Below are 20,753 nucleotides of genomic sequence, written 5' to 3'. Positions count from 1 at the left end.
TCAGGGAATGGAAAAATGTGTGTCATGAGGGAAACGCAGTGTCCATTTTCTTGGGTCTGTTGTGGTTGAAAAACTCTGCGCCAGATACGAAATGAACAAAGCAAATGGATCACCAAAGTCTGTAACTGTTTTATGTACCAGTGAATTTCAATAGCAACTAAAATGGAACCAGTAACTTTAAGCTCAATATGTTTTGCAATGCCACTCTAATACAACTATTTTTAAGATAGCACTAGGTGCCCTGAATTAGTGTTCTAAATAGGTGCTTTATTTTTAAGTTCACTTGTTGGATGTAGGTGTCATTGGCAAAGCCAGAGTTAATCTCCATCCTTAACTACCCTGGAGGTGAAGGCGATCCTCCTGCTTGAACTGTTGCCATCTTACTCTTGAATGTATTCCCACACTGCTGGAGGTAGGGAGTTCCAGGAATAAGATGCAGTGACAAAAGAAATGATGATACATTTCCAAGTCAGAATGGTGTGATTTGGAGGGGAAGTTTACAGGTAGTAGCCTTTCCAAGCATCTGCTGTGCTGGTCCTTGATGATTGTCCTCATTCGAGGGTCTGTGGTGGATTGTCCTCATTCGAGGGTCTGTGTGCTTCAAGTTCCTAGAAGGCAACGTCTCAAAGGATCTATCCTTGTCCCAGCACATAGGTACAACCATAAAGAAGATGCGTCAGCAACTCTCCTACAAGTTTAAGGAGATTGTTGGAATCTTTGATGACATGCCCAAACTCTACAGCTGTACAGTGGGAACCATTCTGACTGGTTGCATCATGACCTAGTGTGGAAACTCCAATGCACAAGAATGCAAGCTACAGAGAGCAGTGGACTTGACCAGTTCCACCAGGGGTACAGCTCAACTTACCAGAGAGGACATCTACAATAGGTGACATCACAGAAAGGTGATATCCATCACCATGGACACCCATCATGTGGGCTATGCCCTCTTCTCAATGCCATCAGGCAGGAGGTACAGGAGCCTGAAGACCCACACCTCAAGGTTCAACAATAGCTTCTTTCCCACTACCATCAGGTTCTTGAACCAACCTGTGAGGCCAGATTTATTTTTTCTCTCAACTTGCAGTAGTGTTGTTATGGTTATTTGTCATGCAAGTTATGCATAATTTGTGTTAATTTAAGTTTATGTTAACAATGTACTGTGCTGCTGCACTTTCATGGCATTTATACTGAGTATGTGTGCCTATGACAATAAACTTAAACTTCATAAATTTCATCCAACTGCTAATGTAACACCAACTGCTGTTAGCAAAGCACCTGGAACTGCAATGGGAGCCTTGGATTCTCAACATGACAAGCCAAATTGTGCTGGGATTTTAAAAAATGGGATGATTGATCAAAGTGATACAGAAGTACAAGCAGCCTTTTCCTTTTCACATTTCCTTATGGCAAAGTTGGTAAGCTGGCAAGTGGAAGAGTGCATGCCAAGACATCCAGGCCAAAACCTTTTCATGCTTTTACGAGAACTTGTGAATAAACTCAAGGGCAAAAGGAGTCTATGTAATTGAATATGCCACATCAGTGTTGTTAATTGAAAGGGGTTCCAAGTGAATTTCTAGTACCAGGTTCCTGGCCCCTCTATCTTTCAAAAAAATGCAACCACAGTAGTTGTTTTCTGTTGTCATACGGTCCAAACATTACTAGAGTACTGATGGACAGTGGGATAGTTTCAAGAGAAACACATAGTGGAGTAGTTGCAGAGGGGATTTTAATGAAAGAATACTTCTGAAATAAAATTACAAGCCCTATGTCCATATTTAACTGCTTGATGCAGGTAGGAAGTGTCCTTGTTCTAATGGGAAAGATCAAAACTCCACATTGTAACTTTCACTTCTGTAATTCAAAAGGTTATCATGCAGCAAATGGAAGTATGGCTTGAGCTGGAGGTAGCAAAGACAAGAATCAGGAGATCTAAATGCACATCCTTGGGCCTCTGAATGTAGGTATGCAGGTACTGCTGCATTGGTGGAGTTCAGCTCCTCTGAAGCACTCAGGTCAAATCCACCAGGAAGCTTCATGTTGGGTACTTTGCCACTATTCATGGCAATGGATGCAACAAGTGAATAGACTGTAGAGTTCCCGGCTCAAAACGTGGGAGGAAGTGTTTTAAAAGCATCTCAGAAACAAGAGGTTTACTTCCATCAACACATTTGCCTACCTTTATAAAGCTTTGAAATAAATGTTTATTGGGAGGAGCAGGGTGGTGTTAATTTCACTGCTGAAGCCACTGCTAGGGACTCTCATTTATCTGATTACCAACCTAATTTTTTTGCTCCTTTCCTACTATTTTAGGCTCTGTACCATTTTCTAAGACTGTCAGAATGGTGTAGTGTAATTGATGCTTCTTCCTAGATATTTGAACACACTGAAGACTAAACCACGTTTTTCCAAAATCTACATGTATTTGCAACTACAAAGTACCCAGAGCACCTCAAACTTCAAAAAAAAAGCAAATACTTGAGCAAAGATAATCAGGAGAAAGTCCATACATAACAGTGAAACTCCAACAATAATCAAATCTTTGAGATAGAAGGAAGCTGCAATGAGAACAAAGCAACAAATTTTGGTGTTTTGATACAATGAGACAACATTAATGTGTTAGCAGTTTCCAACTGTGGCCCAGGAATCATTTACAATTCCTGAACAAGCAACACCACTACTTGATCTCACTCACAAAATTCATAAAGTTCCAGATTTTACAGTTATAACAGTCATATCCAAGAACTATTTCATTTGTTTGAAAAAAAATCCTAGGACAATTATGCAGCATTTGATAGTCACTGTAGAATCAGAATCATTAGGGCAAGATTATTATGAATAAAGATGAAGAGTTATGAAATTTAGAAAAAATTGTCCTTTATTTTGTTTTGCATATGTGTTAGTTCACTGCAGTTGCTAATCCCAACTTGCACTATTACAATTTGTGTGCCTTTTTCGTTTATTAGTAAACTGATAAAGGCCTGGGATGGAGATATCACAGTGGCACAATCAAATCAACAGTCCAAAGCAGTGAATACTTTTGGTCTAATTAAGAGTGAAGAAACTGGTTTGAAGTAACAACAGCTCAAGTTATTCATGTTTTAACCATGCAAAGAAAATTGTATTGCTACTATTTCTGTGATTAAAACCTTTAGAATCTGAATCTTCCTTAAATTTGTCAGTTGAAACACAGCAGTGGTTCTTTGCTAGAAAATGACACAGTTTAGGTTGGACAGAAGTAATACATACAGGAAATACAGATACAAAGTTCACAGACATATCAAATTTGATAATGTTTGGTTAGTTACTTCCTTACAGTCAAGTTTATAAAAGGCAGCCAATATCTATGCCAAATTACTCAAATGGTGAAACAATGCATCAGAAAAAAAGACTATAATGCAAAAACCCAGTAATCAAACTGAATGTTGAGCATTTAAGGTGTTGCTTCAAGCCACTGAAAGCTACAATTCTTTTGCAAAGCATCTACATTCTCCATTATCCAGTATACGTAAACATTAATAAATAGATTCCTACATCTGCAAATACTTTTGAACCAAGAATAAAAAAAACTACAATAAACCATGTAATGTTCACATTTAACCATGGATTAGTAGAATGAAATGCTTGTAGCAACTAAATTACTGGGAAACCACAGGGGTATGTTTCCTTTAGTCACTATTTGTGGGCAAAATTCTCACAGGAACAAAGAACAACAGAAGTCTTACATTGCATGCCTGAGGATGGTTTTCTCCCCTCCTACCCCAGGGAGAAAAAAATCACATGGCCATCCTGAAAGGTGCTCAGTTTTCACATTTATAGCACCATAGATTCATTCTGCATTTGTGAACCCAGGCAGCAAATTGCCAGAAGTCTATTTGACCATAAGGGGTAATGTGCAGAGTTCAGTCTTGTCCTGATCCATGGACACACACTGCTTGGCACAGTAGTCATAGCACAAAAGATCAGCAATGAGAATTATTGGTTTCTTTTTACCTTCTTTCTAACTTTAGCCCCTAGCTGATCAGCCAGACAGCAGTTAACTCACATCTGATTATTGCTTAAGTAATATGGCAATTGCCAACATACATATCCATTTAAAACAAAGCCTGCATAATGCCTTGAGATGAAATTCTCTGACCTGATGAACTTCCTTTGTTTTACCAGGTTTCATACAACTGTTCAAAGCAGAACTGCCTGAGCCCCACCCATCTTTCAAAACACAAATATTATAAAACCTCACTTGAGGTTAGAAGATTACAGTCTTCAGCAAGAACTACAATTCTTGAGAAAACAACCACAATCAAAAAGCTGCTGACATATTTTTCTACTGCTTAGTTTAGCTGGTCTTACTATACATGCAGATAAAAATAAACATACTAGTTGCTCTGCTCCAAGCAAGTCCCCGGGGAGAAGTCAGCCAGGAGATCTGGCCTGTGGTACTTAAACAACATTTACTTACTGATGTGCTCTGCTTTGAAGAATATTCATTTTATGATTTATGCAGTGAATAAACCAAAATGCCTCAGCACAGCAGTTGATTCCTTCAGGGAGAACACCCAGTTTGGAGGGGGTGTGAATCAGTTTTTAAATTGAGGTCCTTTATCATCAACTTCAATGGAATAGAAAAGCTGGCCTAAGCCTAACCCCAAAAATGACCAATCCACTAATGCTGGGTTTTGTGGTGCTACTGAAGCTGAATTTCATACATTGATGCACTTTCAGATTGAACTCTGGCCATGAATGGAACAGATTAGGATGTCGTAAAATAAATCCCAGGAACACTTGACAGGATAGCCAAAAATATTGAAAATCCATCAGGTTTCAATTAAATAGAATTACACAAAAAATTGCATTGTAACACGTAAAAAGCTGAGAGAGAAACAGATGAATTCAGTTAACAAAGTGATTTCACCAAGTTGCCAAGGGGGATTATCAATGACAACAGTCATTTCAAAACATGGCCTCTGGCTTTACATACTGTATACGTACGCCTTACAGCAGACATTCTCAGCAACTTCACATGTAGGCTCTAACTACCCAGACCAGCTGATCAATTATAAAATGGGAAACCAATGGAAAATAGGCTCTCTTAAAAGATGGTTTCAGATCTGCTCCTCCCCCTTGCCCTCCTGTCATCCATGCATTCACTAGATAGCAAATAAAACTTATTCCAAGACAATTTACATTTTTAGTTGGCAAATATCTTCTGCAAATTCTATTATACCATTGGTGATGGTGCAATTTAAAAATGCTTTACATTGTAATATCAAAAGTATAGGCGAGTGAGTGTTCTCTCAATGAGATCATTCCTTTTTTAAAAAAGTATAACAGAGGAGAATCAGTGGAATAAGTAAAATACAGCTCCAGCATGTCTGTAAAACAGGTGGCAGCAAATCAAGCACTATACATTGAAGTTAACAGAAAGAGGATGCTGGGTATAAATCAAGGATAGACAATTTATTACCACTACTTTGCATCAAAATTCACCCCAAAGATCTTGCAGAGTAGAGATTAGTACAAGGTGTGAAAATTAAGTCTTAATGTGCAACTCTGAATTTAAGTTCTATGCAGATTGTTAAAATAGTGATTTTCCACAATGGGATTAGACTTTGTTTTTTTCCACTTTTTATTCCAAATTGGCCAATTTCATGATAAACTAGTTACTTGCACACCATCCAATGAAGGTGGTGTTTTTTTTAAAAAAAGACCAGAAGTCAATTAGGTAACTAGAATGTTACAATACAGTGTGAAAGTTGTTCAATATGGCTTTAAACAAGTAAACTGCACTTAATTCTTCCATATAAAGTGCATCATTAATAAACTTATTTAACCTTCAGGTCTGTATAGTATGGATAACTAGAAATTGCTAACACTTGACAATATTTCATTTCCAACTGTCACATGTGTCAACTTCCCTCCCCCATTCCTAAATCTCATGAAAACTTGATTGGCAGCAATGTAAATACATTTGCACTTTGCATTTCTTAGCTCCCGATATTCTTCAAGAGTTAACAGGCACTGGTACGACAGTCCCACAGATTTTACTTTTACAACTTGGTGCATTGGTTCTAATGCTAATCCTAACATCCTTTGCAAATTGAGCAAACAAATTCTTCCAATTGTTTTTAAATTATCCAATTGCATATAACATTCCAAGACTACAATGTCACAACTCAGTAAAGTTGCTAAGTCCCATCATCACCCCAACAGATTATGCAAGTTACTGGGGTACTGTGTGCTCCTTTAACTGTTAGTTTGTCAAACCATTTCCCATTTACTGCCATTTAATTACACTAGTTTTTGTTAAGCAAGACCGCATAATTTATCAAGATAAAACTGTAGACTTTTTAAAACAACCAACTCCCAATAAGCAGGGCAGTCAAATTGCAATAAACCTCCTCATTGATTTAAATATTACCACTGTTTCATGCGGAGTTTGAAATCCACCAAGGTTTAACCAAGCATTGAGAATGGAGTGATTGAGTTTATTTTAGTTTTTGACCAGACACCCCAATGCTCAGGTATTTTAACTCTTAGCCATCTGAAACAGACATGAATAGGATGCAGAACATTGTCCTGTGGTTGCAGATTGGGCACCTCCTGGCCATTCATCACCTTCTGGTGAAGTGGAGAGATAGGAGATTTAGAAAGAAGTGGAAGATTAATCTAGGTTTTCCTTGTTGCATCGAGGAACAACCCATTCCTCCTGGTCTTGCCAAGGTAAATTATAGATTTACCTGGCACTTGACCTGCAGCAGTGGAGTGGGAAGATGGCTGTAACCACTCCCCTCTCACCAGGACACAATTACAACTGCATCAAGTCCTCCTGATGGGGGGGGGGGGGGGGGGGGTGGTGGGGAAGGGAGGAGGCAGAATTTGAGATTTCTGCCATTTTTTGGGCTTGAATCACATGCATTCTCCTGCCAAATTCTAGAGAACAAAATTGGAAATGGGTAAGAATCCTTACAATGTGGTTTAATACTAACCTGAAATATTGATTAACACCAGCTTTTAAAAAACCTTTATTAAGAATTTGAATAGATCCAAAATCTTTTAGAATTTGAGATTAGATTTAAATTGTAAACTACATGCAAATTAAAAATCTCTCATTTCATATTATAGTACCCAGCCTAAGAAAGGGAGCAGTGAGTAGATTTGTCGCTTATCCACTACTTTCTGGAAGTGCTTTCACGGATAGGTACAAACCCATAGGCACCAGTATCTTGTAATATCTCACCCAAGCAGCTGTTCTTCAGTTGGCAATGGATGTTGTCAGCTAAAGCAGCTTCACATCAACCCCCTTCAATTCATCCTTTGTATGAAAAACACATACCAGTGAAGTTGCTGGCTAATCCCCAACATTTCCTTAAACCAGGAGGCCAAATTTCAATGATCCCACTGCTGGCTTGAGGCAGAGCTCAAACAATATAGCCACATAACCTTTGCTTATACTCTGTAATGGTGGCAAACCAAGTACAGGGCCATCTGGCAACATCTTAAGGACTGCTACAGCACAGCCAGATACCAGATAAACCGACTACCAGTATAATTCCAAGAATGGTACAAGCAATATTGTTAAAAGACCCAAGAGTCTTTTATGATAATACTAACAATGAACACAATGTTCTTGCTCACATCAGATATTCAAACACAAGAACAGAACAGGCATCTGTTTGATGCTACAGGAATAATTTAAGGATCTAATACACCATCTTCTGTACAGCCTGCACATTTGAAATTGTTCAGGTTTTTAAAACAGCAGCACAAGTCACTGGACAACTTGGAACCTCATTATCTAGAAATATTTTTGAAGGGCTAATTCAACATAGAGTGATGCGCTAAGGGCACATGACTGCAATAGGCTGCACTGCTATAATCCCAACCTTAAATATAGACAAGTGCTAATCTGTTTAAGTACAAGGAATAGAATGGACATTTAATAGACATCAATAGAGAATACTTATGGATATTTTCAAACCCCATCTTAAAAAGCCAGTCTAGTGTTCTTAATTTTCTCCAGTTTGACCATATTATCTATGGAATTTGAAATTACTACATTAACTTCAAGTTAGAGTGAAGTTTCTGGACCAGTCATAAGACATTAATAAAATTAACCTACAAACATTTTGCGTTAATTCAATTAATTATGTCAATAATAGAGTACTACACACAAACAGGAAGTTTTTGTTTAAAAATGTGTTAAATCATATTGACAGATCTTCAGCAAACCACAGGAGTATCCAATTTTAGGAATAAAAAAAAACTGGAATTCTAAACACCTATTTGAGTTGGAATAATGCAAGACCACCCCAGTTCCACCAGTCTGGAGAATATTTCAACTAATTTAAAGTATTTATGGAGTAACATGTATCTAAATGGTCTCCTCTGAAATGCCCATTTTCAGAGCATTTTGGGGACTTTCAATCTCAGCAGGGAATAACATTATTCCTCATTTATATTACTTGCTCATTTTAAATGAGGTGTCCCAGAATACGCTGGTCATAAGTGGACAATATTATCAGGAACAATGTCATAGGGTTTTTTTTTTGTGTCTTCCCAGTTGCATTAACAATGGGATCCTATATTCAAGAATGAGCAATAGTGGTTTGGGACTTCCCAATTAGAAGTGCAGATTCTTCTTATCAGTTGTTAAGAAATTTGTTAAGAAATACAAGGGCTTTTCAACATCCAGCGATAGGCTGGTTTCTTGGTCTTAAATTTGCTGGGATTAGTTTAGAAGATTTTATCCTGAGATTTAGGTAATTGAAATGTCAAAGCCAAGGATGCTTCAACTAGTATCGAAATCTGTGCCCACAACCCATGCTGGTCCACAGTTAAAAAGCAGTCATCTTCTTTGTAAATGTAGCCATGCCATAAAACCAGTGTTTGAATGTGTCACCTTACACTTAAACTGGAACTGCCTTTGACAACAGTATGGTGCATTGGTCCAATCACCTACAGTCCCAGAAGTTAAACTTTGGTTAATTGACAGAAGGAGCACAAAGCAATGTTCAATGCTACTATGGATAGAAATTTTTGTTCCAGTTTTCAAAACAAACATTTAGTCAGACACTCCTAATTTAGTAAGAAACAAAAGATGGTTTTAATACAGTGGGAGAATCACTGGAAGTTAAAAATCTCATCAGCCTCATATTCCAGTACAGTGTGAATATCAATCTGCACAAATCACAGCAGGATCATTTCTTAATGGCAACAAGCCAATACTAACAACTAGGAGCTTTAAAATTTTTCTATTTTTATATTCTTGCCTTGCAAGTAAGTTCACTACATACTAGCGATTTGGCTACATCCTTAATTGACAAATAAAACACTAGAAGAATGGGATTAGAACCCCAGATAGAGCCAGGTTTACATCTGGTTCATTTCTGCTTCCTTTAAAAATACTTAACCCATGCTGGTCCACAAGTGTTTCTGCCAAATAAATTGTGGAAACCTTCAGTTATGGACAATTTCTTAAAGTGAAGGAGTACCGTTGTCCATGTTGTTAGCAGAGTGTAGGTTGTACCTCTACTTTTCTCATTGTTATGGAAATCACAATTCTGTAGGTTTGATATCCCCATCCTCCACATCTCCAAATGCTCTTAAAGCATCTCGACTTATGAAAAATACTGTTACATTTTAAAGATTTCTGAAAGACACACTGAATGACAAATGCAAGGCAGCAAATTAAAACAAGTGTCACAAAAATATTCTGCACAATTAAATAACCTACTCTCACCAATACAAGGTACCTCACGTTTCTAAATAAATACAAACTCCTTTTTCTTCACTTTTGTAAACATTCTGTTTCTTTCGAGTTTCATACACTTGTTTCAGGTGTTGGCAAAATTTCACCATTTTCTCCCGTCTCATTTAAGAACTGCTCCACCTCCACGGAATCCACTGCTCCTGGTTCCTGTTGCCGTTGCTTCTCCCCTTCTTCTACACTTTCTTTTTGCTCAATCTCAGGTGATTTAGTTTTTCCACTTATGAAAAAGTAGTTTCCAATACACAGTATCAGGGCAGAGAGGACCACTTCAGAACCAGCCAAATAAAAAACGTACTTGTAAGTTTTTGTATAGTCCAACAACCTCCCTGTAATAGGCACAAATGGAAAAGAGAAACTATCAATAATCATACAGAAACTAGTATTCATGCAAGTAAACAGCAACACCTCAAGAAACTGTTTTCTGCTCACAGTTAAACCAGATATTTAAGAATGCAGAATCTGCAACTCCAAGCTGTGCTCTGCAATATATTTTTGTTAATGCTCTCCTCTCCTTGCTGCAAAAGGTCTTCTATAATGGTGACAAGAAAATCATTGTCTACCAATCAAAAGAAAGCATTTGGATCCCATTTGACTATACAGAGAGAGGGGAAGGAGGAAAGAAACTGGAGGAACAAGCCCATGTGTCACAAATTCATTTGTGGTACCTTTAAAAAGTTATAATAGAATTGAATGACATTAAATAGTAAATATCACCACTTTTTGTTATGCCATAGGGACTCCACTCCTGATCTTAACACATCTAATGAAATGTCCCATTGAAAACAAACTTGAGCCCCTTTTCCATATTTCTGGCATTCAAGTTATTTTGTTCATTTCCCTCCACCTTTTGTTCCCTACTTTAATATTATGGTGAACACACACTTACCAGCTCCTGGTGGGCCTACCAAGACAGCCATGGCTTCAACCAACAATACTAGGCCAATGGCACTGGGGAACTTCTTAGTTCCGACGATTGCCATCAAGACTTCAAACTGCAGGGCTCCCACCATTCCATAGGACATTCCAAAGAAGATGCAAAACACAGTGAGTCCAGCATAATCATGAGCAAAAGAGCCACCAAGATCCGTAATCCCATTGAAAATCATAGCAAAGCTGAAAAAATATACACATCGAGGCCGGATAGGCTTCAACCCAGCAATAATACCACAAAGAGGTCGGGCGAAAATGTCAACAAAACCCAAGATGGTCAACAAGAAGGCAGCATCAGTGTCTGGTACTCCTAAGTCTTTTGCATAGTTTACTATGAAGACAGGAGGAACAAAGAGTCCAAACACCATGACAGAAGCTGCTACTGTATAGATCAAAAAACCTCGATCCTTAAAAACAGAGAAATCCAGAAGCTTATTCTTTTTCTTCTTTTCCACCACCTGTGTCTCTTTTCCTTCCTCTGATTTTGCTTTTCCTTTGGTGCTTGCTTTCAGAGGCCTCATCAGTGCTGCACATGCACAGCAGTTCAGCAGCAGACCCCCAAGAATGAGGAAGCCACCTCGCCATCCATATACTTTGGATAGGATCTGACCTAATGGAGAGAGGCCACACAAGAACACAGGACTCCCAGCTGCAGTTAAGCCATTTGCTAATGGTCGCCGCTTGTCAAAGTAGCGGTTTATCATAATGAGAGATGGTTGAAAGTTCAAGGCTAGACCCAGACCTGGGGAGGAAAAAAAAAGGTAATTTATTCAGTTATGTATCTTCAGGCAGTTAGGAGGGATTATTCACAAATTAAATGAAATCAGTTTAATTCCAAGAAAGCATGCATGGATGCAGATACATTAAACAGATAAACGCTACAAGTTCAAACCTTAATTTTCATCATCTGATGGTCTTTAGTTGGATACTGGCAAGTGAAAAGCGGAGTGAAGAAAATGGAATTTAGTTGTTTGGCTGGCTATAGTAGTATTACCTGCTACACAAATAAAAACTTCACCCTCAATTCAGACCAAAGAACTATGCCCTGTGTAGGTTTCATTTTTATGGACACAATCATATGGGTTAGGAGTTTCAGCCTTGAACATATGATTTTGGCATGGGAGTTTGTAGTCAGTGGCAAACTCCCTGCACTCAAAAAAAAAACTCTGCAGAGTTTTGTCTGTCATTAATAAAGGTGACCTGGTGAACAAAGTATGGGAGATTCCAGCTCCCAGTGGCACAGCCAAGGAATGCAGGTAGTGGACTCGACCCAATCCGTCACATCCCTCCTCACCACTGGTAGTATCTACAAGAGGCACTGCCTCAAGGCAGCAACATGCAAAGATCCCCACCACCTGGGCCATACCATCTTTTCACAGCTACCACTGCGCAGGAGGTACAGAAGCCTGAAGTCCCACACCATTAGGTTTAAGACCAGCTACAACCATTCAGTTCTTAAACCAACCAGCTCAACCCAAATCACTAGTTTAGCAACACTATGACCACTTTGCACTAAAATGGAATTTTTTTCTAATTGTGTAAAAAGTGTAATTTGTTTAATTTACGTTTTTCTTGTAAATGGTGCTTATATGATGCTATATGCCTGTGATGCTGCTACAATTAAGTTTTTCCACTGCACCTATGCATACATGTATTTGTGCATATGATAATAAACTCAACTTTGACTGGTGGTAAGAAAATTGCCCATTTACTTTCCGAGGAGGAAAAAAAAGAGGTAATTACTGACATTTACCAAAGTAATGGACAGTGTGCAGATCAACTTTTCAGATCATTGAAGAACTTGTGAAATATCCCAGCCTGAAACATTAACCCTGCTTCATTCTCCATGGATGCTACTCAACCTGCTGCATACTTCTCATTTCCCATATCAGATTTCCAACATCCATATACTTGACTATAAAAAAAGTTGTTTTGGCTTTAGCAACTTCTTACCAGTGATGACTCCAACTGTTAAGTAGATTTGAATAATGCTGGTGCACAGCGATGCCAGTATCATACCCGCTGATGCAAAAAAGCCTCCTGCCATCATAACAGGACGACAACCAAAGCGATTTACAAGAACACTGGATATAGGTCCTAGCAGAAGAGGGGAAAAAAAAAGTCTGTAAGGTAACCCGTGCTGAGTTAAACACTTCTAAGTAGACAAGGCTGTCACGTGGAAGGCTTTTGAAACCATTGCAAAACTCATTTCAAAAGATGGGCAATCAGATTACCAAGCTAAAACTAACCTTGTTCACGATTGGCAATTTGGCCACACAGTTACCATCTATTAAATGAATAATGGACTTATTAACCTGGGAGAAGTGGCAAATGCCAACTGTGTGGATCACCACCAAAATTTATTGTACAATGCTGACAACCTTTAAGTCTGTAGACAGGAGGGAAGGAGGGCTGCAGTTTTAAGAATAAAGAGAATGATAAAGAATGATGATTCACAGCACATGAAGAATTACAGCAAAAATATAGGATTAATGAGGTTTTGAATGATTGAAATCTGAAGTGTTAATTTTTGTATTTTCCCAATGTACTTTTAAGTAGACTTGTCCTCACACATTTTATGTAAAATACTGGGAAAACTTAAGTTGCTGCACGTGAACCAAGAATGACAGTGAGGAAAACAGGGCAGAGTTGATAATGCCCATAAGCACTTGAATTAAAAAAAACATACAAACAGAAAGAAATAAGTAGTTCAGAAAAATTCAGTGTCAAATCACATTCAGAAATAGAAATAAAAGAAAGAGTAGTAGGCCAGACTGCAAGAGAAAATTGAGAGAACATAAAAGTAATTTTTCATTGGCTGTTGGCAATTTTTAAGAGTGCAAAAGGAATCACACGCCACAGTTGAAATGATTAGTTGGTGTCCACTGTAGAAGTACAGCAACATCATGTCATTCAAAGCATTTTGATGACAAAACAGTTGTACAAAAGCTATTTACAGACCAGCTCAGCTTGGACAGTTTTTGATATTTGAATTGCATCACTCTTCTGCTATTTGTCCAATTGCACTGAATTAACAGCTAGCATTGTTAGTCTTACTGTAAAGCTAAAATATGGTCAAGTCTCTATTAAAAGAGACTTTTAAACAAATGTACTCACTCATTTTTGACCAATGTATTACAATTTCTACTCATGTAACACTCCACAATATTTCTTCCAGCAGGTGTTAGAGAAAGTGTGCTGGAAATGCTATGCAATTTTAAACAGGGAAGGTAACAACTAGGACAAAGTATTGTTGAGTACATTTCTTAGCTCCTCACTTTTCAGAGATGATCATTGTTAATATCATTTACCACCTCATCAGCCCAAGCATCACCCCGGTTTTGCTAATATGGGCAATGACAAGTTCATTACCCAGAGCTAAACAGAGCTGGATATCTGTGCAATCAAACAATCCCACCATTAACCTTATAATGGGTGAAAGCTTGTTGAAGAAGCTAAAGGAGCAGAGGACCTCCCCATCTTTGGAAAATTTCTCATTGCCCAGGTGATAACACTGCAAAATACATTGCCATCACCCAACAGAACTACAAATTTACTAAAGATCTGGAGTTTTAAAGTGATAAAGAAATCAAAATAGTTGAATTTTCTAATGGATTTGACATGAACAAATAGATAAACATCAATGTAGGGAAGTAGTTTTGTTGTTCTGGGAAATTTTGTACCATTTCATACTTGGAAATGAACATCTGTGACTGCTCAGAGTGGAAAATCAAGTAAGACTGCCTGCAAGTCTGTGCTTGGAACTCACCATTCTGAAAAAATAAATCTATTATCAGTTTCCATTGTCACATTACAATTAGAAGTGTCCTCAAGTGCAAGCTTTTAGTTTTTCCACAAGATCACAGCTGCATCAAGTAAACAGCAGCAAGTTAGTTACAAGTGGAGATGTTGGCTTCATACTGAAGCCTGGTGTCAGGGAGCCAATTACCAAGAAAATACAATAAGTGGTCACCATTTATGTGAGCCTCGAAGATAACATTCCACCAATGGTCAGATTGCCTGCATTAGAACTTGATCTTAATGAATGTTCCTCTTCCTTTGAGAGCTGTTGAATGACCGTCAGGAGAAGAGGCCTTGACCAATTTTCCCCATCCCCAAACTAGGAAAACCAAGAATAATTATAGAACTCTTGCAAATTCAGCAGTAACTGGTAAGCAAACCCTAGAATTCATTAACAGTTAGATGAATGTGATGACCTACCACCTGGTTTGAAAAACAAGAATGAAACTAGCAAGTTACTAAGCCAAACTGTGTTATTGAAATGTTTTCCTAAATGTCTCAGAATGTGTATGCAGTTACTGATAAGCAGTGGTACTGTGAAAAGGAAGGAATAAGCTCAGTGATGTTATCTGCATATCTAGTCAGTGATGACTAGCAATTCACCAGCAAATCAACAGGAAGACTGATGTGACAGGCACAGGACAAAGTTCATTATTTTTATGTGAGCTGGAACCATGTGTGAATGGTCAAGTTTAAATCCTAAAATTGATCTGATAGTTTATGTCACTTCCAACTGAAAAAAAAGCTGGTTGAAGAGCAGATACAAACAAATATAGAAAACGTTTTTAATTGTTTGTATTCTAAATATTTACCCCTTCCTTCACCTACTGCATACAAATTGTATTGTAAACCCACATCCAAGCATTCTTTGGCAGGGATATAGTCTATAGAAAGGGAACACCAAGAACTTGTGTTAAATAATTAGATGCTGGTTTACTTGCAGTGGCTTCTAGAATTGTTGCTAATTATAAACTTGTACATTCATTTACCACGTTGCCAAGACAGCTGCAGTTTCTGGCTAAAACGGCAGCATTTTCAAATTGAGGGCAATAACTAGTATAATGAATTATACAGCCAAGTTGTCTGAACTCTGTCACCAGATAGTAGGTGGTTGTTGTTTGTTAAGCACACACAATAGGTCCATCAAGGGGAGGTTCAAACACTCGCATTATATTAGTGAAGATCCAGTGCCCATCAAGCACCGACAGCTGCCAACTGGAGAATTCGGCAACCCCCCTGGATTTCATTGAGAGAGGGAGGAGGTTTAGGAGGGGTCAGCAATCACAGATCAAACTGCAAAAAGGTAGTAGTTTTCAAGGCAGGAGCTGCATTTGTGCTGCTCCTGTTTTAATGGAATTATTTAGGAGATTTGTCTCTGGTGTATCTAGAAAGGGCTCAGCATCCATATTGATGTCTTGCTTGACCTACTTCAACTTGTGAATCGTGGCTATTTGATTATAGTATTTTCTTTGTAATTAGCTACCCTGATTAGCCCAGTCCACTACTTCTGGTGCATATTCTGCCCATCTGGAAATTGTGCTCTGCATCAACAATATCCACTGTAATAACTTCCTACCAGTCAAATGCAGGAATGTTGACTATTCAATTGAAGGCTCACTTGCAAGTCAAGACAACTATTCAGCTGGAGTTTTTTGCTTTACAAATTTAGTCTGCCACTCCAGTTTATTGGCAAGAATGAGACATATGGTTGCTGAAAATAGCTCCCTTTACAAAGCCTTGATTGTTTAGCTGTAGATTTTCTTGACAGAGTTGGAACAAATAAAAGAATGGAGGTGGACCTCTACATGCTTCCAAGAGAGTTCATCTAAAAACTTTTACCAACAGCTATATTAATGAGCAATATGCCCTTACAGATTTCTGGTTTTGTAAAACTAAAAAGATTAGGAAAGTTTGTCCCTTGTTCTCAAATATTTGCATTCCTATAACTCATTTTTAATAAGTTTTTCTGAGTTAACAGTACTTTCAAAAACAACTCTCATGTCCTCATCCCAAAATAGCACAAAGCCAATAAATTACTTTGAAGTGCAGTTATTGTTGATTCTTAGTGAAAATGGTGCCACTTACCAATCAGATTCACCAATGAAGCACAGACAATGGGCATCCAAAAATCAACTGTGAGAAACTACTTTATTACCTTTGTTTCGATGAGGATTTTCTAAAATATAAATACACTGTTAAACTGTCTACTTTGATTTGTTTAGTGATGTGTGTAACATACAACCAAAGTTATAGCTCCAAATGCTATAAATGACCAAGATAGACGGTGAAAATTCAATCACATCTGTTTTCTACCCAATAAATGCTTACCTGTTCCATACAACATGGCAAGAATAATGGAAGAGATCCAAGCAGTATCACTGTACCCAACATGGAACTCCTTGATTAATTCCTTGAAGAAAACACTAACAGCTTTTGGAAAAGCATAAGAGAATCCAGTGATGACGAAACATCCAATGAGAATTGCCCAACCCCAGCCTCCATCAGGGGCTTCCACTTCAGCAGTTTTATCATCTTCCACTGCTGCACCCATGGTTTAGGGCAAAACCTGTAAAGGAAGTGAAGTTGGTGAAAACATTTATATAAAAAAAACAATAAATCATGGAAGATCTATTGGTCAAGGGATTAAAAGTCCAATGCCAAAATACATATCTGCATTCATGAAAGGATTTTATTAAAGATGAATAGTTCTGGGTAGTTGAAAAATACCCTGGTTATGAATGTATTGCAGCAAGAACACTGGTACTGAATGGGCCTTCTGCACACACTTAATTTAACAAAATTGAAAGTGTGGCATTATTGCCATTTATGTATCATTCCCCCCCCAAAAAAAAAACTCCATATATACACATTCTGCATCTGTACACACTTGCCTTAATAGAAGTGTTCACAGTTACACTGGAAATTGTCCATGTAGACAGCAAGCTGTGATCATTTTGTTCTGAGGGTGCAATCATAATGTGTTGAAAAATGCAAATGTGCACAAAGAATTTAAAGGAATTTTTTTTTTTAAAAAATGCTCACTTTAAAATTACACATTCTGGTCCAAGTATACTCCTCCCTTCCAAGTTGTGATCAATTTAACTTGAGTACTTCTTTTGCCATTGCATTCAGTGCTCTACCAGCTGTGTGCAAACACTTCTTGAATTCTGCACTTTAGGACTAATTGCATGTTTATCTATGCATGTTCACATTCCTTATTGCCAGTGTACCAAATGATAGAAATGATTGTACATTCTTGCAAACCAATTCAAAATGTCGCACTTGGTTTTGTGCTAGAAAAGCTCAAAGCTATCTGCACCCAGTAGGAAAAGTGCATCTCCATCTGAGAGGCATCATAGCCTATGACTCCAGGCTACTTGCTGAGAATAAAGGAGCAAAATCCTTTTCACAGTCCCTCCTGCACCCCCCCCCCCCCCCGCCCCCCAAGGTGGTATCTGGGTCAGCTGGGGGACTGTGAAAAGTGCTACTTACCAGGTCTGCTTTAATGTACAAATCAGGTTTGGGGTTAACAACAGTGGACATTTTTCTAATTTTTGGCTCTGGGGGAAAAAAAACCTCTCCCTTCCAAACAAAAAAAATTCCATTGGTCAACTAAAATTAAAAGGATATTCTAATCTACAAAAGGATTGTTTTATCTGCTGAGAGAGGCCATAACTCATTAGTTTGCTTTAAGATTGGAACACACAAATTGTATATAGAATGAACTTGCATAAAGTTTACATCTCATTTTTCAGACTTTGTTTTGATGGCCTTGGATAACTATTTTTGCCCAGATAACTGTAAAGAGTATGACACAGTCAATCATTGAGGGCAGCTTGTGCTAATTGTGGCTGACAGCTCTTAAACAAGACCAGAGTGATCATTTCCTTTAAAAAGCTAACAAAGCAGCTCAAGTTAAGTGCTTCAGCAGTTTATTGATTTGACTAAAATGCTAAAACTGGTGATCAAAAATGCATCAGATATATTTTTTGATTAAGAAAATTGACAACAGCTAAGAATTTGGATTCAGTAGTTTAGCACATCAGTAGAATTTCTCCATCTGTTTGTCTAACTTCTAAAAGGCAAGGAAGGAGCCATCACTCATACATCTGTTAGGAGACCAGGCAACAACAACAAAATTAGTTTTGTGCCATTAGTTTTGAACTTTACAAGGAATGGAATGGAATGGCATGGCATGCTACTTTAAAATCATTCTCCTCCCTGGAGAGCAAGTCATGGAATCAATGATGGTTGTGGAGTAGAGAGCATCTCACTTTAGCTTCACAAAAGGAAAAAGTTGGCCAAGTTGTTCTAATGAAGTCAACCACAAAACACTTTGTTGTCCCATGAGGGAAAATGGTGCACTAATTTGTACAGCAACCCAATTACCTTGGTACTGTAATATGCTCTGTGGACCAATTTTGACTCTATACTATGAAGTGCCAGAGATGGAATTCTTATGCACAACAGCAAGAGGTCAGATCTATATTGGGATGCCTCTGGTCCCTATTCATAGTTACTGATAACTTGTTATAAAATGCAAGCTCCTGTCTGTCAAGGATAACATTTTACAGCTATTCCAGACAACTTTCTGAATAATAGTAAAATTCAAGTTTGGTTATCTGCAAATCAAGGAATGCAACAAGTCTGAGACACTGCACTCAAACATTATTTCACTAAGCCATTGGACCAAGCTCAATATATAATTCATGAATATTTATTAAGTATTCAGAATCAGCATGCCCCCAAGTTGGAGTGGGGATATGGAGTTATTGTCAATTATTACATGGTGCTTTAAAAGGAGTTTTGCTCAGAATGACAACCTTCGGCATGTTAAAAGTTGGGCTTGTTAAGTGACAAGGAAGTAAAGCACATTGATTTTGAAATACCTGTTCAATGGAATAAAAGTTCCAGGAATATTGTCATTCCTGTGATGAAACAGTTTTGACCATCAAAACAGAACCCAACCTTCACTCAGCAATAAGATTTTGCATAAAAAAGTGTAAATTAATTCTACCATTTATGTAGACCCCTAAAATAGTAGGTATCACCTTTCAATAATGCCATGGTACATTTGTGTACCAACTTTATCACTACAAAGCACTGTCACGTTACAATTCCAAAGTAGCTCAGACCTACCTTAGGAAGAGCTATTGGACATGCTCTGTTTCATTAAAATTTGAATTGCTTCAATTGTTTGCCATTGCTTTCAACAAGGACCTTAAACTATTTTAGCCTGCGTGAGAGTTCTCCACCCCTCCCCCCACACTTGTTCCTGAAGAGGCTCAATGCATGATGGTAACTGGTAGAGGACATATAAAATATTGACTTGTAATCTTGCTCTTAGCAAAAAGCCCCACCAACTCCATTAAAATTCAATACTTGGGCTACTTTAGACTTTAAGTGACTGAATAAGCATTTATTAGGAAGCTTTCATCATACTGTGGTCTCAGTTTCTGTAAAGAAAAATACTGAAGTCATGCCTAACTCTGCATTCACAGCTTCTAGCTCTACTGCTCAATTTTAACAAAGGTGCCAACCTACTTCAAATTAAATGCTGAAATAGCCATTTTAAATACATACATCTTTAATTTCAGTGCTGAAGACTTTTGACTGTGCCTCAACATAGGTGTTCTATGTTGGCAAGAGGTGGGCAGAAAACTGTCAAAGGCTGCAATTCTCTCACTCCCTGGATAGGACGTGTATACAAAGCAAAAAAACTCAGACAATTGTCTATCAAATATTCCCGTGCACCATTGTTGGCAACCCAGCCAAGACCAGAAACATTCTCATTTCAGCATACATTCCTTGATGCATTAGATGAAGTCGGAAGCATCAAGTGCATACAGGTGTAAACCAAACATGCTGATGGATTCAACTCTGCAGTGCCAAATACTTCTCCCCAAACAGAATTAAAAATTACTGACTATTTATAGATCCTCACCCCAATTATTTATGGAATTCAAAAAAACATCATTGTAACAGCCAAAGTTCCAACAAAAAGCATCAAGTAGAATTAACCACAGGATCATGAAAAGCTGCATAGATCTTTTAAAATCAAATCTGCATAGTTATGAGAGGAAATTGCTAGCAATTATCACGTCAACTGTTCTAATACTGGTTTAGGGGCCTTCCTGAACTACTATTGTTTTGGGATCAACAGATAATCTACTCTTAACTATGCTCAATCAATAAAGTGCGCTGCTCAGAGTACACTAGAAATTTTCAAAATCAACAGGTGCCTTAGTATATG

At 38.0% G+C, this 20,753-nt stretch overlaps 1 protein-coding gene across 5 annotated transcripts in view; it reads right to left on the bottom strand.

The window, feature by feature from the left end:
• Positions 1 to 2,852: 2,852 nt before the first annotated feature.
• LOC127579792 (monocarboxylate transporter 4-like) overlaps positions 2,853 to 20,753 on the bottom strand; it is a 34,917-nt gene continuing 17,016 nt past the window's right edge. For all 5 annotated transcript variants that reach the window (XM_052032720.1, XM_052032721.1, XM_052032722.1 and 2 more), the window contains 4 exons: positions 16,829 to 17,066; positions 12,653 to 12,796; positions 10,656 to 11,441; positions 2,853 to 10,095 (listed from right to left, as the gene is read on the bottom strand). In XM_052032720.1, the coding sequence (XP_051888680.1) occupies positions 9,821 to 10,095; positions 10,656 to 11,441; positions 12,653 to 12,796; positions 16,829 to 17,051 (1,428 nt within the window). In that variant the 5' untranslated portion in view covers positions 17,052 to 17,066 and the 3' untranslated portion in view covers positions 2,853 to 9,820. The remainder of the gene's footprint in view (positions 10,096 to 10,655; positions 11,442 to 12,652; positions 12,797 to 16,828; positions 17,067 to 20,753) is intronic.

This window comes from Pristis pectinata, chromosome 18 (assembly GCF_009764475.1).
Source record: "Pristis pectinata isolate sPriPec2 chromosome 18, sPriPec2.1.pri, whole genome shotgun sequence".
Taxonomy (NCBI): Eukaryota; Metazoa; Chordata; class Chondrichthyes; order Rhinopristiformes; family Pristidae; genus Pristis; species Pristis pectinata.
This window is presented reverse-complemented; position numbering and strand designations above follow the sequence as displayed.